At 37.2% G+C, this 16,232-nt stretch overlaps 1 protein-coding gene across 3 annotated transcripts in view; it reads left to right on the forward strand.

Annotated features, from left to right (window-relative positions):
- The window catches only part of THSD7B (thrombospondin type 1 domain containing 7B), a 903,223-nt gene that overhangs the window by 390,310 nt on the left and 496,681 nt on the right, over nt 1–16,232 (forward strand). For all 3 annotated transcript variants that reach the window (XM_036023677.1, XM_036023678.1, XM_028509548.2), the window contains exon 7: nt 5,424–5,621. In XM_036023677.1, the coding sequence (XP_035879570.1) occupies nt 5,424–5,621 (198 nt within the window). The remainder of the gene's footprint in view (nt 1–5,423; nt 5,622–16,232) is intronic.

A 16,232-nucleotide genomic window follows, 5' to 3' on the forward strand; every position in this document is an offset into this window, starting at 1 on the left:
GAGTATAGGATTTGAGGGGAAAAAACAAGCAAACAACAGCAAGAAAATAAATATGGAAAGCTGGAGATAATTACTTTTTTTACCCTCATTTAATCTTTTTCTCAGACACTGTGTTACAACTTTAGTATGTTCCTTTTGTTCATATTAAAAAGAAATAATAGGAAAGGATAAGAAAGCATTAAATATTTTATTACCTAATAGACGAAATTAGTTACTACACATATTATCTTCAGATGGCTGTTATTCTTAGGCAGACACCATTCAATAAGGAACGAAGATTGTGTCTTTCAGCCATTCCAAGGACATTAGAAAGTTAGCCATGAACACACACTTCACACCTTCTATCAGGTCGGTGACAGGTGGACAAGAACAGTACTCTGCAGGCTGGTACTTGTCAAGTGAGGCTACGACACCTTTCAGAGGGATTTAAATTGGATCAGATTTTATCACTCATTGCTTTATCTTTGATGCATTGCCAAGTAGTTATAATTAGAGATACATGAAAGAGAAATAACCTGAAAAAATCGCTGATGGATGAATGCTACCTATAGGTGCAATGCATGTTAAAAATTACTTTTGATGTAGAGACATACATTCTTGTCCCTTTCAGACATATTTTCAAAAGGCCGTCTTGCCCACAGTTGATCTTGGAGAAGAGGAACTGATGGACACCTTCTGATATAGTGTCACAGTAGATAATTTCTTCTGTGGTAGGACATCAGGAATTCCATCCTGCCGCCCAATCTCGGTCCTAAAAGTCTCCATAGGAAAAGGCATTTTGAAACTGAGAAGCCATGACTATCTTTACAAAGACAGTCTTTTATGCTCTCAAACAAATCAATATAGTCAGCATACTAAAGTAAGGAAATACATGTTTCATATCTTATATAATACTAATGGGGAGAATTTTCATTTTCTATCTTTGTTGACTAAATCAATCCACCTTAATGAGAAGTATATAAAATCATTTTGCTTTATCACAGATAATATGTATAGTAAGAGAAGGCGTTTTTCTTTTTCCTTTGATTTTGTGTCTGGTGTGTTGGGGCCACGCCTGCCTCTCATTCTAAGAATTGAGTTTTCATGCTCACCCTATCAACACATCTTCTTTTGTGTTTTCACAACACAGGGTAAATCAGTAATGGTGCTATAAAACGGTACCCCTGCAGGGATGGTGGTTTGATTTCTAGAGTTGGAATGAAAGATTTTATCTGCTCAACTTGTTTGACTCAGAGTTGTCAAAATGTCCCAGACTGACAGAGATAAGGACAAATGAAATGTTTAAGACAAACTGAACTTCTGCCATCTTTGGTCTTACTTCAAGCCTGTCCCAGTAAGTTAGTGTGCAGACACAGCATTGGCCATGGATAGCTTCATCGAAGTTTATGCAAACACTTTTGGGTCACTAGCACATGAAAACTACAGTGCTCAGACCTGGATATACCTATCTGGGCCTCCTTTAATTTGTTCATGGCTTCAGTTAAGAAACATTGACCCTTCTGATACTTATTGTTCTTCTCCTTTTTCCCCCAATTCTCTATTCACTCTTTTTCTAATTACCTCCAGTAGAATAAACACTAAACTAGCAGACTATACACTAAATCCTTAGGTTCATAGAAAAATGAAGACCTACAAGTTTTAGCCTCATTAAGGTGAACTGAATCTGTGGTCAGAAAGTCATTATTCAATTCTTTCTTGCTATCCAGGGACTGAAATTCCTAATCTGTACACCTTTGGTTTGGGGAGATGATCCATGGATCCTGAAGCGGGGCTAGGGTGCCTCATGCACAAGAGCTGACTTGAATCCTTACTTGTGAGGAGGCGACTCAGAAGGACCTCAGCTGAATTTCATACAGATCCATTTTATCAGTAATGAGGCTTTGGACAGGCAATAAAACATCTTCTAGCCTTAGTTTTTAAATGTGTAAAATGAGAATAGTAACTGATGAAATAGCTTTGATGATTTATTAATTTGGGGTAATATAAGTAAAGTGGCTGTCACAGTCTTAGTATAGAATAGATGCTTAATTAATGCATGCCTTTTTCCTTTGTTGAACTACATTCCCTATGAAGATTAGATTTATGGTTTCTGTTCCTCCTGTGGCTTCCCACAGTACATTATAATGATCTACATACAGCAGTTAATGTTTATGGAATGATATTACCTGATTAATATGAAATTTAGCAAATGAAGGTAAGTGGTTGGCTGGCCTCAGCCACCATGGAGTTGGCAGTTGATGGAGACACCAGCCCACAGTGTCTGCATCATTATGGATGAAATGAGACATTCATATGCACTACCAAGTCCGGTGGAGAAAAAGGGACAACATGGCTTTTCTCTCAAAGGAAGCAAAAGCCAAAGCCAAAGCCAAAGCTATGACAGGCCTTTATTGGGTTTCTCTACCCATTACATGGTAGTCCTCATTTACTATGCACAGGTTCACTTTAGGTGGTTACCTTTTACAGAAAACAAAGGAGCCAATGCTGCTAATCACATCACAGAAGAGGGATATTTGCAAATGAAAAGGCAAAAGTGGTTGAACCAGTTACACTGATCCTTGGAAGGTTTAGTATGGATTTTAGGGAGTTACTTTGCAGTAAATGTCCTCAATTCAGGGTGAGGGAGTTTTAGCAAAAAACAAGACTCCACACAGCCTAGGCACATTGCAGGCCTCCTTCCCCATGGGAGAACCTATCCCTGGGCATGGGTCCTGTGCATCTCCAAGTGGGAGCTGGGCCCACGCCATGCAGAACAGCCTCCTACAGGCAGTTGTGTATCTTTCAGAACAGAAGCACCCAGGGGAGGCCTGATTTCCATTGCAGGCATGAACACTGATGTGTGATTAAAGTTAAGTGCTAATAAGAGCATCCAAGGGTTTTGTTTTATGCTGAGCTTGTGCTGTGATTTGATCCTAGTTAGAGTCAGGACAAGGGCAGCAGAAATGAAAGACTGAAAGAATTTATTATCTGAGGACCTTTAATCTATAGATTTATGACAAGATAGATGCAACTTGATTCATAGAGGAAAACTGCACACACCCCTCAGTGGCATTAAGGTGTAGGTATAGAACACCCAGAGTCCCTCAGTAAAGACTGCTCAGTCTCTGAGCCGGTTGTTGAACAGCACATGTCATGGAGACCATGTTGTGTCCTACTCAAAGATGTAAACTGAATGAGCACAAACATAGATAAGAAATAAGTGGCTTTATGTGTGAGGATGGGGTTCATCCCAAGGGTGTGGGAATCAGAGGCCATTATAGGTGATGTTTAGTGTAGTTTAGAGCCCCATATGTTCAGGCATCTCTACTCAAGGTGGTCCAGGAGGGGACTTGAGTCCTCATCTGGGTTTTATTTTGACTAATTAATAATATAGACTTGGAGGTATGGAGCAGGCAGAAGCCATCTTATGTTTCAACCGCTCCTAATATATTCAGTGCTGTGAGAATATCATCTCTGATGGCCAAATGATGCCCTTCTACAGGTGGCTGACCCTTAAAGTAAGAATCTAAGAGTTTCTTTTAAACGAGGGTCTTGGATTAACCCTAGACCAAGAAAACCCAAATACAGCAGTTATGACTGTTTAAAATACTTGCCCAGCCCTGCAATATTCTAAGGAAGCTTGGCTCCCTCTTGTGGCCTAAAACCATGTATCAATTTGTTCTAGTCTCCTTGGCTGTGCTAAGAGGAGCCAGTCTTCTGCCAATGGCACCTTGAACTTTGAAACCTTTTCATTTCATTACTATTGGTGGGATAATGGGTATGGCCCTGGCAAAACTGTGGGAGAGATGTAACTGGCTTTATTACCCCTCGTGCTTTCTAACTTGTCCTTCTCTTGCTGAAAGGGTGTTAGGGTATCTAACTCACATTCTGGAAATCCAGTGTTTTCATTCCATCTTCCTATCAAAGACTCTTATTTTTTTTACTTACTCCAAGGAATAAATAAATAATAATTTCTTAAAATGTTACCATGCAATACGATTGGTTTTATTTAAAAATGAATTAAAAGAATTGAATCAGTTGGTTGAATTTGGTATATTAAAGAATGAAACATGGATGAACCTGGAGAGCATTATGCTAAGTGAAATAAGCCAGGCAGTGAAAGAGAAATACCATATGATCTCACCTATAAGCGGGACCTAATCAGCAAAACAAATGAGCAAGCAAAATACAACCAGACATTGAAATAAAGAACAAACTGACAGTAACCAAAAGGAGGGGGGAGGGGAGTGATGGGGGAAAGAAGGAAAAGGGTTGTCAAGGAACATGTATAAAGGATCCATGGACAAAGCCAAAGAAGTGTAGGTTCAAGGGTGGGAGGTGGGGCCGGTGGGGTGAAAATGGAGACAACTGTACTTGAACAACAATAAAAAAAAGAATGGGACATAACATATGAGATCCATGGAAGGTAGGCATAGCCTTTAGCAGCCATACATCCTGAGGGCTACAGATATAAAGCTCAGACTAAAGGGACTGATCTAGTTCTCAGTCACTTTTCTTTAGCTCACTTGAAAAAAAAATATTCATTAGTTTGTCTCATTTGAAAATAGGTTTCATATAAAGACAAAATATAACTTGGATTTCTGGCTAAGTCTTAGACAAAATCAGATGATTTGACAAAAGAGAGTCAGTCCATGTTTCCTCAACAGTCCGTGGAAGCTGGGGAACAGCCAACCGTTTTAGAGCAAGACACATCTGCCATGTCCCCACAGACCCCACCACTCCCTGTGGTCTCATGGTCTACTCATTTTCTTCTTGACTCCTGGACGATCGAGTTTGTGATTCTGTAGGCTTGTAGTACATAAGGTTCATTTATATCTTAATTATGGTGGGACTTTGTGCCCTAGTTTCACAGTACTATAAAAAGAAAGCTAACTAATAGCCCAGAGACTCATGCTTAGCCAGGATGGGGAGTGCAGGGCCAAAGAGGTACAGTCCTCACAGGGCAGACTGACCTGAAACTCTCAGGGTATGAGGCTGTAAATGCTCAGGAATCAGGGATATGCCAAATGTAGATACATTTTGACTTAATACAGAGTAACAAGAATGTCAGAAACTACAGAGGAAAGAAAATGGAGATTTATCTGTGCGTAAGCTATTTCTGTGAGTTTTCATTTATTTTTACTTACTTATTGATACCATTGGATAAATGCTACTTATTATTTCTTTTGATTATGTCTGACCTCCCCAACTTCTAGGCTGTAATCTTTGGTAGACAGATTTCCTGCTCTACCTTTTTCCCAGTTACTTCTTTCCTTTCCTCTTCTTATTCTTCTCATTTCCCACAAAAGAAAGCACATCAAAATACTACATGTTTTAGAGTTATAGGTGTTCAAATAAAAGTTTCATCTCTTTGCTAGCTGCTGCTCTTTGCTTTTGTTGGGTAATGATGGAAACCTGTGAAACTCTTGTTCTGTCTCTTCTAGGATTTAGAATGAGACAGCGCCATGTCCTCATGGAATCCACAGGGCCTGCAGGACGATGCCCTCATGTTCTCGAATTTGTTCCCTGTGAGGATCCAGTGTGTTACCGATGGCTGACATCTGAAGGGATCTGTATCCCTGATCATGGAAAATGTGGCTGGGGACGTCGCATCCTGAAGGCTGTCTGCCAGAATGACAGAGGTAAGATGCAAGTAAGCATAAGTATTTTCCAAGTGCTATCTGACAAATGAAACATCACCAGTCTCTAGTCAATTTCCTGATGGGGAGAAACAGTCTTTTCTGTTCTTGAATATGTTTAATTTAAGTGTCACATTACTGCAGAGTAAGCTACCTTGACTTAATATGGACTCATATACTCCATGACAAAAAAAGACTATTTGATTCTGCCTAAATGCAGTACAGTGAACCTGGAGATTTCTCTGAAGGTTTTAATTTATCAAAGCATAGAATACAGAAATTGCCTGCATAGTCTTCAACTTATCACCACAAAACAAGTTTTATTTATTTTTTTGGAGATTGCTATGTAACATGCTTTTATATATTATTAACAAATACTACTTTGTGAAGATTTTAGGTCTAGCACTCCTGAAAGCAACACTAAACTACATATTTTCACTTATATAACATTAGACTAGAATCAGTTCTAGACATAATACTAACATTTCTAAAGAACCATTTTTAAATATATGCTGTCAAGATTTACAAAACTATTGACAATGGTGTCTTTCCTTCATCACCAAGCTTCTAGTGCAATAGTTATTTGAAATGAAATGTGACTTAAGAAATATGTAAGTCACATGGAAGTGAGAAAAGTGACATTAAAAAAACCCTTTATCCTACAGTTAAAGAAATTCAGTCTCTTAGAATAATATCGAGTACATCTATTAATCAGCTCTGCCATGCGAAGTGCCATTTATTGTGCCCTTGGTGTGTGGAGTAAGATGTTTTGACTTATGGAATGAAGCAAGCCATAGAACAGAAGGACTTTACAGAGTGGATTCAGAATGGTTGTTAACATCTGTGCAGGCTTCCCATTCAGCAATGCATTTTCTTGTTTCCTCTCTTGCTCCCCTACCCCTTCTCCTCTCTCTGTCTCCCCACTCTCCTTCCTCCTTCCCTCCTTCCCTGCCTTCACTCCTTTCCTTCCCTTTTGTCCTTCACTTTCTTTTTTCCTTCCTCCTTTTTCTTTCCTCCTTCTCTCCCTCAGTCTTCCCTTTCTTCTTTTTGCTTCATCACAGCTGTAATTAGACAAATATACATTTTATCAAGTGATGTGATTGATAATTTCTGAAATCAGGTGGTTAATTAAATAGAGGACAACAACAAGTTATATTAGGTCAGTCCTTTTTGACTAAATAGTTAAAAGAGGAGTGACTTCTAATTTTACCAAATAATTTTTGAATTGTAAATATGTGCACTTGGTTAACAGAGGCAAATCAGATCATTTTTGTATTGCTTTCACCTGAATTCAGGAAGAGTAATATAGAGATTTATAACCTGGGCTTAAAACTGAGGCTCTAGAGTCAGACACCTTGAAATTTTACATCTATTCATCTGCTAGATGTTTGGGGAAAACTGTTTAACTGTGGAGGTAACCTTTCACTCACCTGGAAAGTGGGGGTAACAAAACCTGCTACTCATGCTCAGCACGTGAAGGTTAAATTAGTTATACAAAAGTGACTAGTGAAATGCCTGACACATAACCATTCAAAATAAGCTATAAGCATATTTTACTTGTAATGCATATTTATTACTGTTCTGTGTCATGAGAGAATAGTGCAAAAAGCATTCTTTTATAAACTAAAATAATAATGAGGTTTAGAAAAACCATACTTCTTTCTCCCAACCTCCAGCTGTGAAAACACCAAGATCATTTGTTTGGTTGAGACACAATAACAAGGGACTGTCATGCTTTGTCATTTCATAGCAGGTATTAAAGGCTTTCCATGGTATATAATGTCCATAATGAGTGGACTTCTTTCACATTTTGTATTGTGCCTTCTGAAGTATTGTAGAATGTGACACTCAGATTTAAAATTAGTGATATATATTCAGTCTTTGTACTAGTTTCTGGGACAGAGCTCCTAAAATCCTTGGAATTTCCTGAGTAATAAGAGCAATAGAAACATCTTTTGTCATTAAATTTGCTCTCATCCTCAGTTTCTGAAATTGTTTTCTTAAAGATGAAGTGAATGTCTTCTAATTCATAACAAGCACCTCTCCACCACAACTGGGTTTTCAATACTGAGTTGACTTTTGGAAAACATCTAAGAATGGGGGCTGCCAGAGGAGCCAACCACAAAGAGGTTGGAACTTTCAGTTCTGCCCCCTGATTTTCAGAGAGGGGAGTGGGGCTGGAGCTTCAGTCAATTACCAGTGGCTAATATTTAATTAGTCATACCTATGTAATAAAAACTCCATAACAACCCCAAAAGATGGGGTTTAGAGAGTTTCCTGGTTGGTGAACACATGGAGATTTAGGGAGAGTGGCAAATGAAAGCTGCACACCCTTCCCTAGACCTTGCCCTTATGCATCTTATCTATCTGGCTGTTCCTGAGTATCCTGTCATAACAAACCAGCAACCTGGTGAGTAAAACAGACTTCCTGAGTTCTGTGAGCTTCTCTAGAAAATTAGCAGAACCCAAGGAAGGGGTCTTAGGAATTTCTGATTTGTAGCTACTTGGTGAGAAGCATAGGTAACACTCCGGGCTTGTGATTGATATCTGAGGTTGAGGAGGTCTAATGGGACTGAACATTTTACCCACAAAATCTGATGCTATCTTCAGGTAGCTAGTGTCAGAGTTGAGTTGAATGGTAAGACAATCAGCTGGTGTTGGAGAATTACTTGGTGTTGTGTGAGGAACCCCCCACCCCAATACACACACCCACACTTTGAAATGGGGTGCAGGACCCTTTTGACAGAGGTATTGACTTTACCATTTTATAGTAATTCTAGACTTTTATTGCTGTTTCCTATGAAATGACTAATTTCTAGTGTTGATCTCACTCTCAGTTTCTATGGGGAGAAATAGGAATCACTGCTGGGTCATATCAGTTTCATGATGTCTTTGTGGTTTTTAAATATGTGAATGACTCCTTCATCTTCTGTGTGGCAACAGCCATGGTCATGGTTATGAGAACATGCTGGCCTCCTGACAGCTGAAGCAATCTTTTGTCCAGTGAGAAACTGAAAATATGGTCTGGTTGTACTTTCCACGATTCAGCTTTGGTGAGGTTCGGGATGATTGATGATAGAAGGATTATAGAGAGGTGTTTCCTTCTGACTGCACATATTATTGTAGTCTTCCCATAGCTACAGGACTTGATAGAACTGTTGATACACATTTAAATGCTTGAAGAGAAAAAGGGGTTAATATATACATTTAATAAGTCTTTTATGGTTATTTTTCTTATGACATTTGGTAGTTTCCATCACTCTGAGTTTAATTGTTTCAAAAACTTTCTTTCAGAGTTATTCAGAGCTGATAAATGGATAAGACCAAAGGAAATGTTAGATCTAGTCAAAGTTGAGACTTGTTATCATCTGCAAAGTAACTTGCTTTGTCCCTTATCTTTAGGCTTATGCATGTTGACTCACTCTAGGTATCCCGTATACCAAAAGAACATCCAACATCCTTTCAAAACATCTAAATCCCATTCACACTGTGGAGCAAAGAAATTGCTACATAGCTATGATCAAGATTCTGTAGGGCATTTGTCACTGTTTTGGGAGGCATTACTTTTGCCACTAGGAAGGCATATTTTCCTTCACAGAAGGTCATTCAGACTATTAACTTGAAAATTTCAGAAATCACAATCTATGTCACATGGAAGCCAGGAAATAACTGATACACCTAAGACTTGTAGGTAAGTTCAAGAATGTGATCTGCTTTGGACTACCTAAGATCCAAGTACCATCTATGGATCTCTACAGTTCATTTCTGTAGATACAGTTGACCCATTTGCTACTTTGATTTATTAGTGACATTGTCCAATCAGTCTCAATGAAGTTCCTATTTCTTACCCAGGCTGTGATGGTGACAGTTTGTTAGTCAGTGATATTTATTTTTAGGGAGGAAATTGTATAATCGATTACATGAAGGAATACTCTGATTTGAAATCTTGTTTCCAATACTTTGGTGAATCAGCTTTGATTTCTCACCTGTGTACAACATCTTATCATTACTATGGGTGCATCTTCCCAGAGCAGATTGGGAGAATCCTCATAATGCTGTGGCAGAGAATGGCATTCCAGTGGTTTACAAGTGACTGCTACTTATCATCTTTCATTAATGCAAAGGGGGCAATAGAACATGGTTGTTGGATGAACACCAGACCTCCTGCTGGAGCAGTCAGACCCTGATACTCACCACATACTTTGCTCCATAATTTGCTAAATAGGCTGTCTTGAAAAAACAAGTGTTTGCATATTTCATCAAATATCTTTATTTAGAAATAATCAAATATAAAGTCTGCATGTATACAAAACAAATACACATACTGGGAAAGAGTACACACCCAGAAGAACGTTCACATGTTAACAGGTTCATGGAGCTGAGTTTTGTGTGGCTGTAGTGCCCCCTCGCATATATTTCTTATTTCTCACAATTGCATCAGAACTTCCCAGTGTAAATCGTTCTCCTATTTGCACATAAAGCATGAGGAATGACTTCTTGTGATTAAGGTGACATAGCTTTTATTTCAGAGGCAATTTTCTATGGATACTAGCCTTGCATCATTCACCTTGAACAATCCAAAAATTTGGCCTTTAAATCTTGACTAAAATGGCATGTGCTTATAAGCTCTAATACAATAAGAACCTTTTAAAGAATAATTCTATTGGTGAAATGCATGCTAGAATAATTATTTACCTGGGTTAGATTAAATTTTCAATTAACATGATATGTCTATGATTAGTGAGTTTTGCTTGTTTGTTTTTTTATCTCATCTTTAACTTAAATTTTTTATTGAATTTATTAAGGTATTGTTGGTTAAAAAAATTATGTAGGTTTCAGGTGTTCAATTCTTTAATACATCATCTGTTTATTGTATTGTGTGTTCACCACCCCAAGTGAAGACTCCTTCAATCATTATTCATCCCCACTTCCTCCTCTTCTACCTGCCCCCACTCCATTTCCCTCTGGTAAGCACCATACTGCTGTCTGTGTCTATGAAGTTTTTTACCTTTTTCACACACCCCTCTAAGCTGCTTTCCCTCTGACAGCTGTCAGTCTTTTTTCTATGAGGCTGTTTCTATTTTATTAGTTTATTGTGTTCATTAGATTCCACATATAAGTGAAATTATATGATATTTGTCTTATTTATATAGTATTCGTCTTATTTCAGTGAGCATAATATTCTCCAGGTCCATTCATGCTGTCACAAAATGTAGTTCCTTATTTCTTAACAACCTAGTCGTATTCCATGGTGTAAATGTACCACCACTTTTTGATCCACTCATCCACTGATAGTCACGTAGGCTACTTCCAAATCTTGGCTATTATAACGAATGCTGCAGTGAACACAGGGGTGTATATATTCTTTCGAATTAGTGTTTCAAGTTCCTTTAGATATATCCCCAGAAGTGGAATTGCTGGGTCATAAGGCAATTCCATTTTTAATTTTTTGTAGTAACTCCATATTGCTTTCTATAGTGGCAGCACCAATCTGCCTTCCCACCAACAGTGCATGAGCGTCCCCTTTTCTCCACATCCTCACCAACACATTGTTTGTTGATTTATTGTTAATAGCCATTATGATACGTGTGAAGTGATTTGTGGTTTTATTTGCATTTTTTTCTTGACAATTAGTGGTGTTGAGCATCTTTTCATGTGTCTATCAGCCATCTGTATATTCTCTTCAGAGAAGTGTCTGTTCAAGTCTTTGCTCATTTTTTAATTTTTCTTTTTTTAATGATGAGTTTTATAAGTTCTTTATATTGGGTTGGACAAAAAGTCAGTGTTTTTCCCATAAAATAAAAGACACATTTTTTCATCTTCACTAATAACTTTGCTGAGTTGGATATTTTAGGTATGTTGACTATCTCCTGTGTGGTAAAACAGTAATTGTTCTTGATTTGATCACTATCAATTTCAACTGGTTGGTACCTGACTGTGGAGCATTGTCTAGCAAGAAAAATCTCCAGCATGAAACTTCACAAACCACTTTTAACATGTTTGATAAGTCACAGCACCTTCTCCATACGCTGCAGAAATCTTTATTCTAAATTTTATTTATTTATTGTGAAGAGAGGGGAAGGGATGGAGAGAGGGAGAGAAACATCAATGTGTGGTTGCTTCTTACGCATCCCCCACTGGAGACCTGGCCTACAACCCAGGCATGTGCTTTGACTGGGAATTGAACCAGCATCTCCCTAGTTCACAGACTATCACTCAATCCACTGAGCCACACCAGCTAGGAATTTTTTTTTTAGTTTAGTTGTATGTTTACCTTTCTTGAAACAATAAAGCATAACATGCCAAAAATGTTGCATATTTCCTTCCATCTTCAATATTAAAATGGCTACACACAAATTCACCAGTTTTGATGTTTTTTAAATGCACACGAGTAAGACAACTGTCCTAATACAATGTAATAAAATTGTTTTGAATAACGTTAAAGATAAATAAACCCTACTGGAGCCAACTTATGAAAAACAAACAAATAAACTTTTTGGCCAACCTGGTAAATTTTGGCTATTAAGCCCTTATCAGATGTATCATTGGCAGATATGTTCTCCCACTTGGTGGGTTGTCTTTTCATCTTGATGATTTCATTTTCTGTGCAAAAACTTTTTCGTTTATTGCAGTCCCATTTGTTTATGTTTTCTTTGCTTCCTTGCCCAAGGTGATACATTAAAAAAAAAAAATGACACGAGAAATGTCTAAGATTTTAGTGCTTATGTTTACTTCCAGGATTTTTATGGTTTGGGGTTTAACATTTAAGTCTTTAAGCATTTTGAGTTTACTGTTGTGTACTGTGTAAGAAGGTAGTCTAGTTCATTTTTCTTTTGATTGTCATCAGCCCAGTTTTTCTGGAATACATGTTGGATAGACTATTTTTTACCTTACTGTAAGCTTTTGCCTCCTTTGTCAAATATTAATTGACTATAAAAATACATGCTTATTTCTGGCTTTTATTCTGTTAGATTAATCTATATATGTTTTTATACCAGTTCCACATTATTTTGTTTCCTATGGTCTCATAGTGTTGTTTATATCAGGTAGCATGATTCCTCTAACTTGTTTTTCTTCTTCCTCAAGGATTGCTGTGTGCTTCTAGGTCTTTTGTAGTTCTGTATAAATTTTTGAAATATTTTTTCTAATTTTGTGAGATATGCCATTGGCATCCTGATAAGAATTGTATTGCACCTACAGATTGCTTTGGGTAGTATGGACATTTTAATGGTATTAATTCTTTCTATCCAGGAACATGGTATATACTTCTACTTATTTGTATCTTCTTCAATTTCTTTCTTCAGTGTTTTTTAATTTTCCAAGTACAGTCTTTTACATCTTTGGTGAAACTTATTCCTAGGTAATTTTTTGGTGTAATTGTAAGTGAGGGTATTTTCTTGCTTTCCCTTTCTGGTAGTTCATTATTTGTGTATAAAAATGAAATTGATTTTTGTATACTTATCTATTTATTTATTTTTTGAGAGGGGAAGGATGTGAGAAAGAGAGGGAGAGAAACATCAACATGTGATTGATTCTTGCACATCCTCAACCAGGGACCTGGCTTGCAAACCAGGCATGTGTCCTGACTGGGAATTGAACCAGTGACCCTTTGGTTCACAGGCCAGCACTCAATCCACTGAGCCACACTAGCTAGGGCATGTATATTTATTTTTATCTTACTACTTTACTGAATTTATTTATCAGTTCTAGTACTTCATGATGAAATCTTTAGGGTTCTTTATATACAGTCATGACATCTACAAATAATGTCAGTTTTAGTTCTTCTCTGCCAATTTATATGCCTTTTATTTCTTCTCCTTCTCTGATCACTGTGGCTAGGACTTCCAGTACTGTGTTGAATAAGAGAGGTGAAAGAGGACACCCCTCTCTTGTTCCTGATCTTAAGGGAAACACTTCTAGGTTTTACCCATTGGGTATGATGTTGGCTGGAGGCTTGTCTTTATTACATTGATGTATTTGTATGTTCCCTCTAGTCCCACTTTGCTGAGATTTTTTTCATTATAAATGGGTTCTGGATTTAACAAATGTTTCTCCTGCATCCATTAATATGATTATATAATTTTTATTGTTTTAATTTTATGTGGTGTGTTCCATTTATTGATTTGTGGATATTGTACCAACCTTGCATCTCCAGAATAAATTCTACTTGATCATGGTATATGATGTTTTTAATGTATTGCTGGATCCAGCTTTCTAATATTTGGAGGGGATTTTAGCATCTATGTTCATTGGTAATGTTCGCTTATAATTTCTTTCTTTTTAGTGTCTTTATCTGGTTTTGGAATTAGAATAATGCTGGCCTCATTAAATAAACTTAGGAGAATTCCCTCCTCTTGAACTTTTTGGAATAGTTTGAGAAGGATAGGTGTTAGTTCTTCTCAGAATATGTGGTAAAATTCACCTGTGAAGCCACCTGGTTCAGGACTTTTGTTTATTGGGAGTTTTTTTTATTACTGTTTCAATTTTATTAGTTGTAGTCAGTCTATTCAGATTTTCTGATTCTCCCTGATTCAGTTTTGGAAGATAGTTGTTTACCCATTTCTCCCACATTGTCAATTTGTTGGCATATAATTATTTGTGCTATTTTCTTACCATCCTCCTTGGTGTCTCTTCTTGGTGGACAGAATTCATACAGATTTCCACAGCCAGATATTGTAGGGGTGCATCTTCCCAGCTATCGTGCTATGGGTTGGGGATCTTGGCTTGACGTTGAGACCCCATGCTTCTCAGGGGGAACATTTGCAGCTGACTTATGCCTCCAGAATCTTAGTAGTTGCCTGGGCAAGTGTGGCCAACCCTCTTTGTGTCTCTACCTTTCCTACGAGTGCTGATGTGGCTTCTTCTGTAAATCCTTGGTTATAAGACTATTCTTCAGCTAGTTTTCCATTGGTTATTCACATTGATTGTTCTATATTTTAGTTGTTATTTGAGCTTGGTCCTGGGAGGAGGTGAGTGTAATACTCGCCTACTCCACTGCCATTTATGGATCCCCTGTCTTATACCTTTAAATCCTGAGAAATCTTCTTTGACTCACTTATGTGAATAAGGTCAGACTCCATTCAGACAAGTTATCTGTTGAAACATTTTTTGATTCACAAGAATTTTAAATAGCACCTCTTTTGTGTTTTCAAGTGATAGTTTCCAAACACTTTGATCATGCTATATCTGGTCTTCATCAGCAAGTACTGCTTTACTTCTCTGTATACATATATTTTTTTCTTATAAGACTTTGAACTATTATTTCAGCACAATATTTTTTTATATTTAGGAAGAATGAAGAATAGATTATTTGTCAAGTATTTCTTTGCCACAAAACTGTATTTTTGCAGTGAATCAACTATTAAAGAGATACTACAAAATTAGATCCACCACAGAGAAAACAAAGCCTCTAAAATAAATTTCAAATAATAATTTTATAAAAGTTTTCAACAATGTCATCTCAGTTGAAATAAGCATGCAGTTTATTAAGATATGCATTTTGAAAGGGATGATAGTTATTGGCATATTTTTAAAAAAGAAAGTGTCATTTTCTTATACAATTAATGTTTTGATTTTTTTTAATTAGGGAAAAACTCGCATTTACCCTTGCATAAGGTTTGGAAATCTTAGAACAGTATCACCGAATGTTCAGAGGGATCAAAAGAGAGGAGAATAAACATGGACATGCATTTTATATTTGTAATGCAAATTCAAATAAAGGGCTTTTGGAATAATCAGACTAACATGTAATATTATTTCCCGCCGAGATCCCCTTGACTATTTGATATTTCTGTGCATGTCAGCCTGAAATTCCACTGACACCATCTGCATCTCTTTGCCTAAGGAATGTCTCTGGCCATTGCAGCCTTCTCTGCCCACATTTGCAGTCAAAAGTGCAAGAGAATTGACCATCCCAGAGAGTAGCCTTCAACTAATGATTGAGAGCTGGTGTAAAAATACCACTCCTTTGCTTCTTAGATAGCATACCCTTGAGGTGTATGTATGACTGTTCCTAGAGTCCCTGGTGAAATTAAGCTCTGCTTACTCACAGTGCAGAGTTATTAAATCACACATCCTTTATCAGCATCCTTCCCTTTCCTGTCTCACTCCCTGACTTTTCACTGGTTCCCTGGCTTTATTATCCCATAAATACTAGCCCAAGAATCTTTGTCAGAGTTTGATTATGGTGCAACTCAAACTATGACAAGGATGCTTCAAAGTATTTACCAAATCTACTCCTATATCCAGGAGATGTAGCATCCAATTCAATCATACTATATTGATGAAAATATTTAAAGAATCTCTTTCCAAGGAAGAAATGATACATTCTCTCATGAGAGCTTATTCACTATTTTGAACAACCCTCCCTATTTATCAATTATTTGGTAATACCTCAAGGGCTTCAATATGTGCTTCTGTGCTCCCTTTGAAAGCATAAAAATAGTATTGAACTCTTTTTTTTCCCTAGTTAGGCAATGCCAGTAATTTATACCATCCCCTTGAGTCTTGTTTTCCAACAATTGAGTCATTTTATGACTCTCAGAAGAGGACTAGCTTATACATATTTTCATTTTGTAGTAGATTCCAGAGAGTATTGGATGTTTCTTAATAAGA

This window comes from Phyllostomus discolor, chromosome 4, assembly GCF_004126475.2.
Source record: "Phyllostomus discolor isolate MPI-MPIP mPhyDis1 chromosome 4, mPhyDis1.pri.v3, whole genome shotgun sequence".
Classification (NCBI taxonomy): Eukaryota; Metazoa; Chordata; class Mammalia; order Chiroptera; family Phyllostomidae; genus Phyllostomus; species Phyllostomus discolor.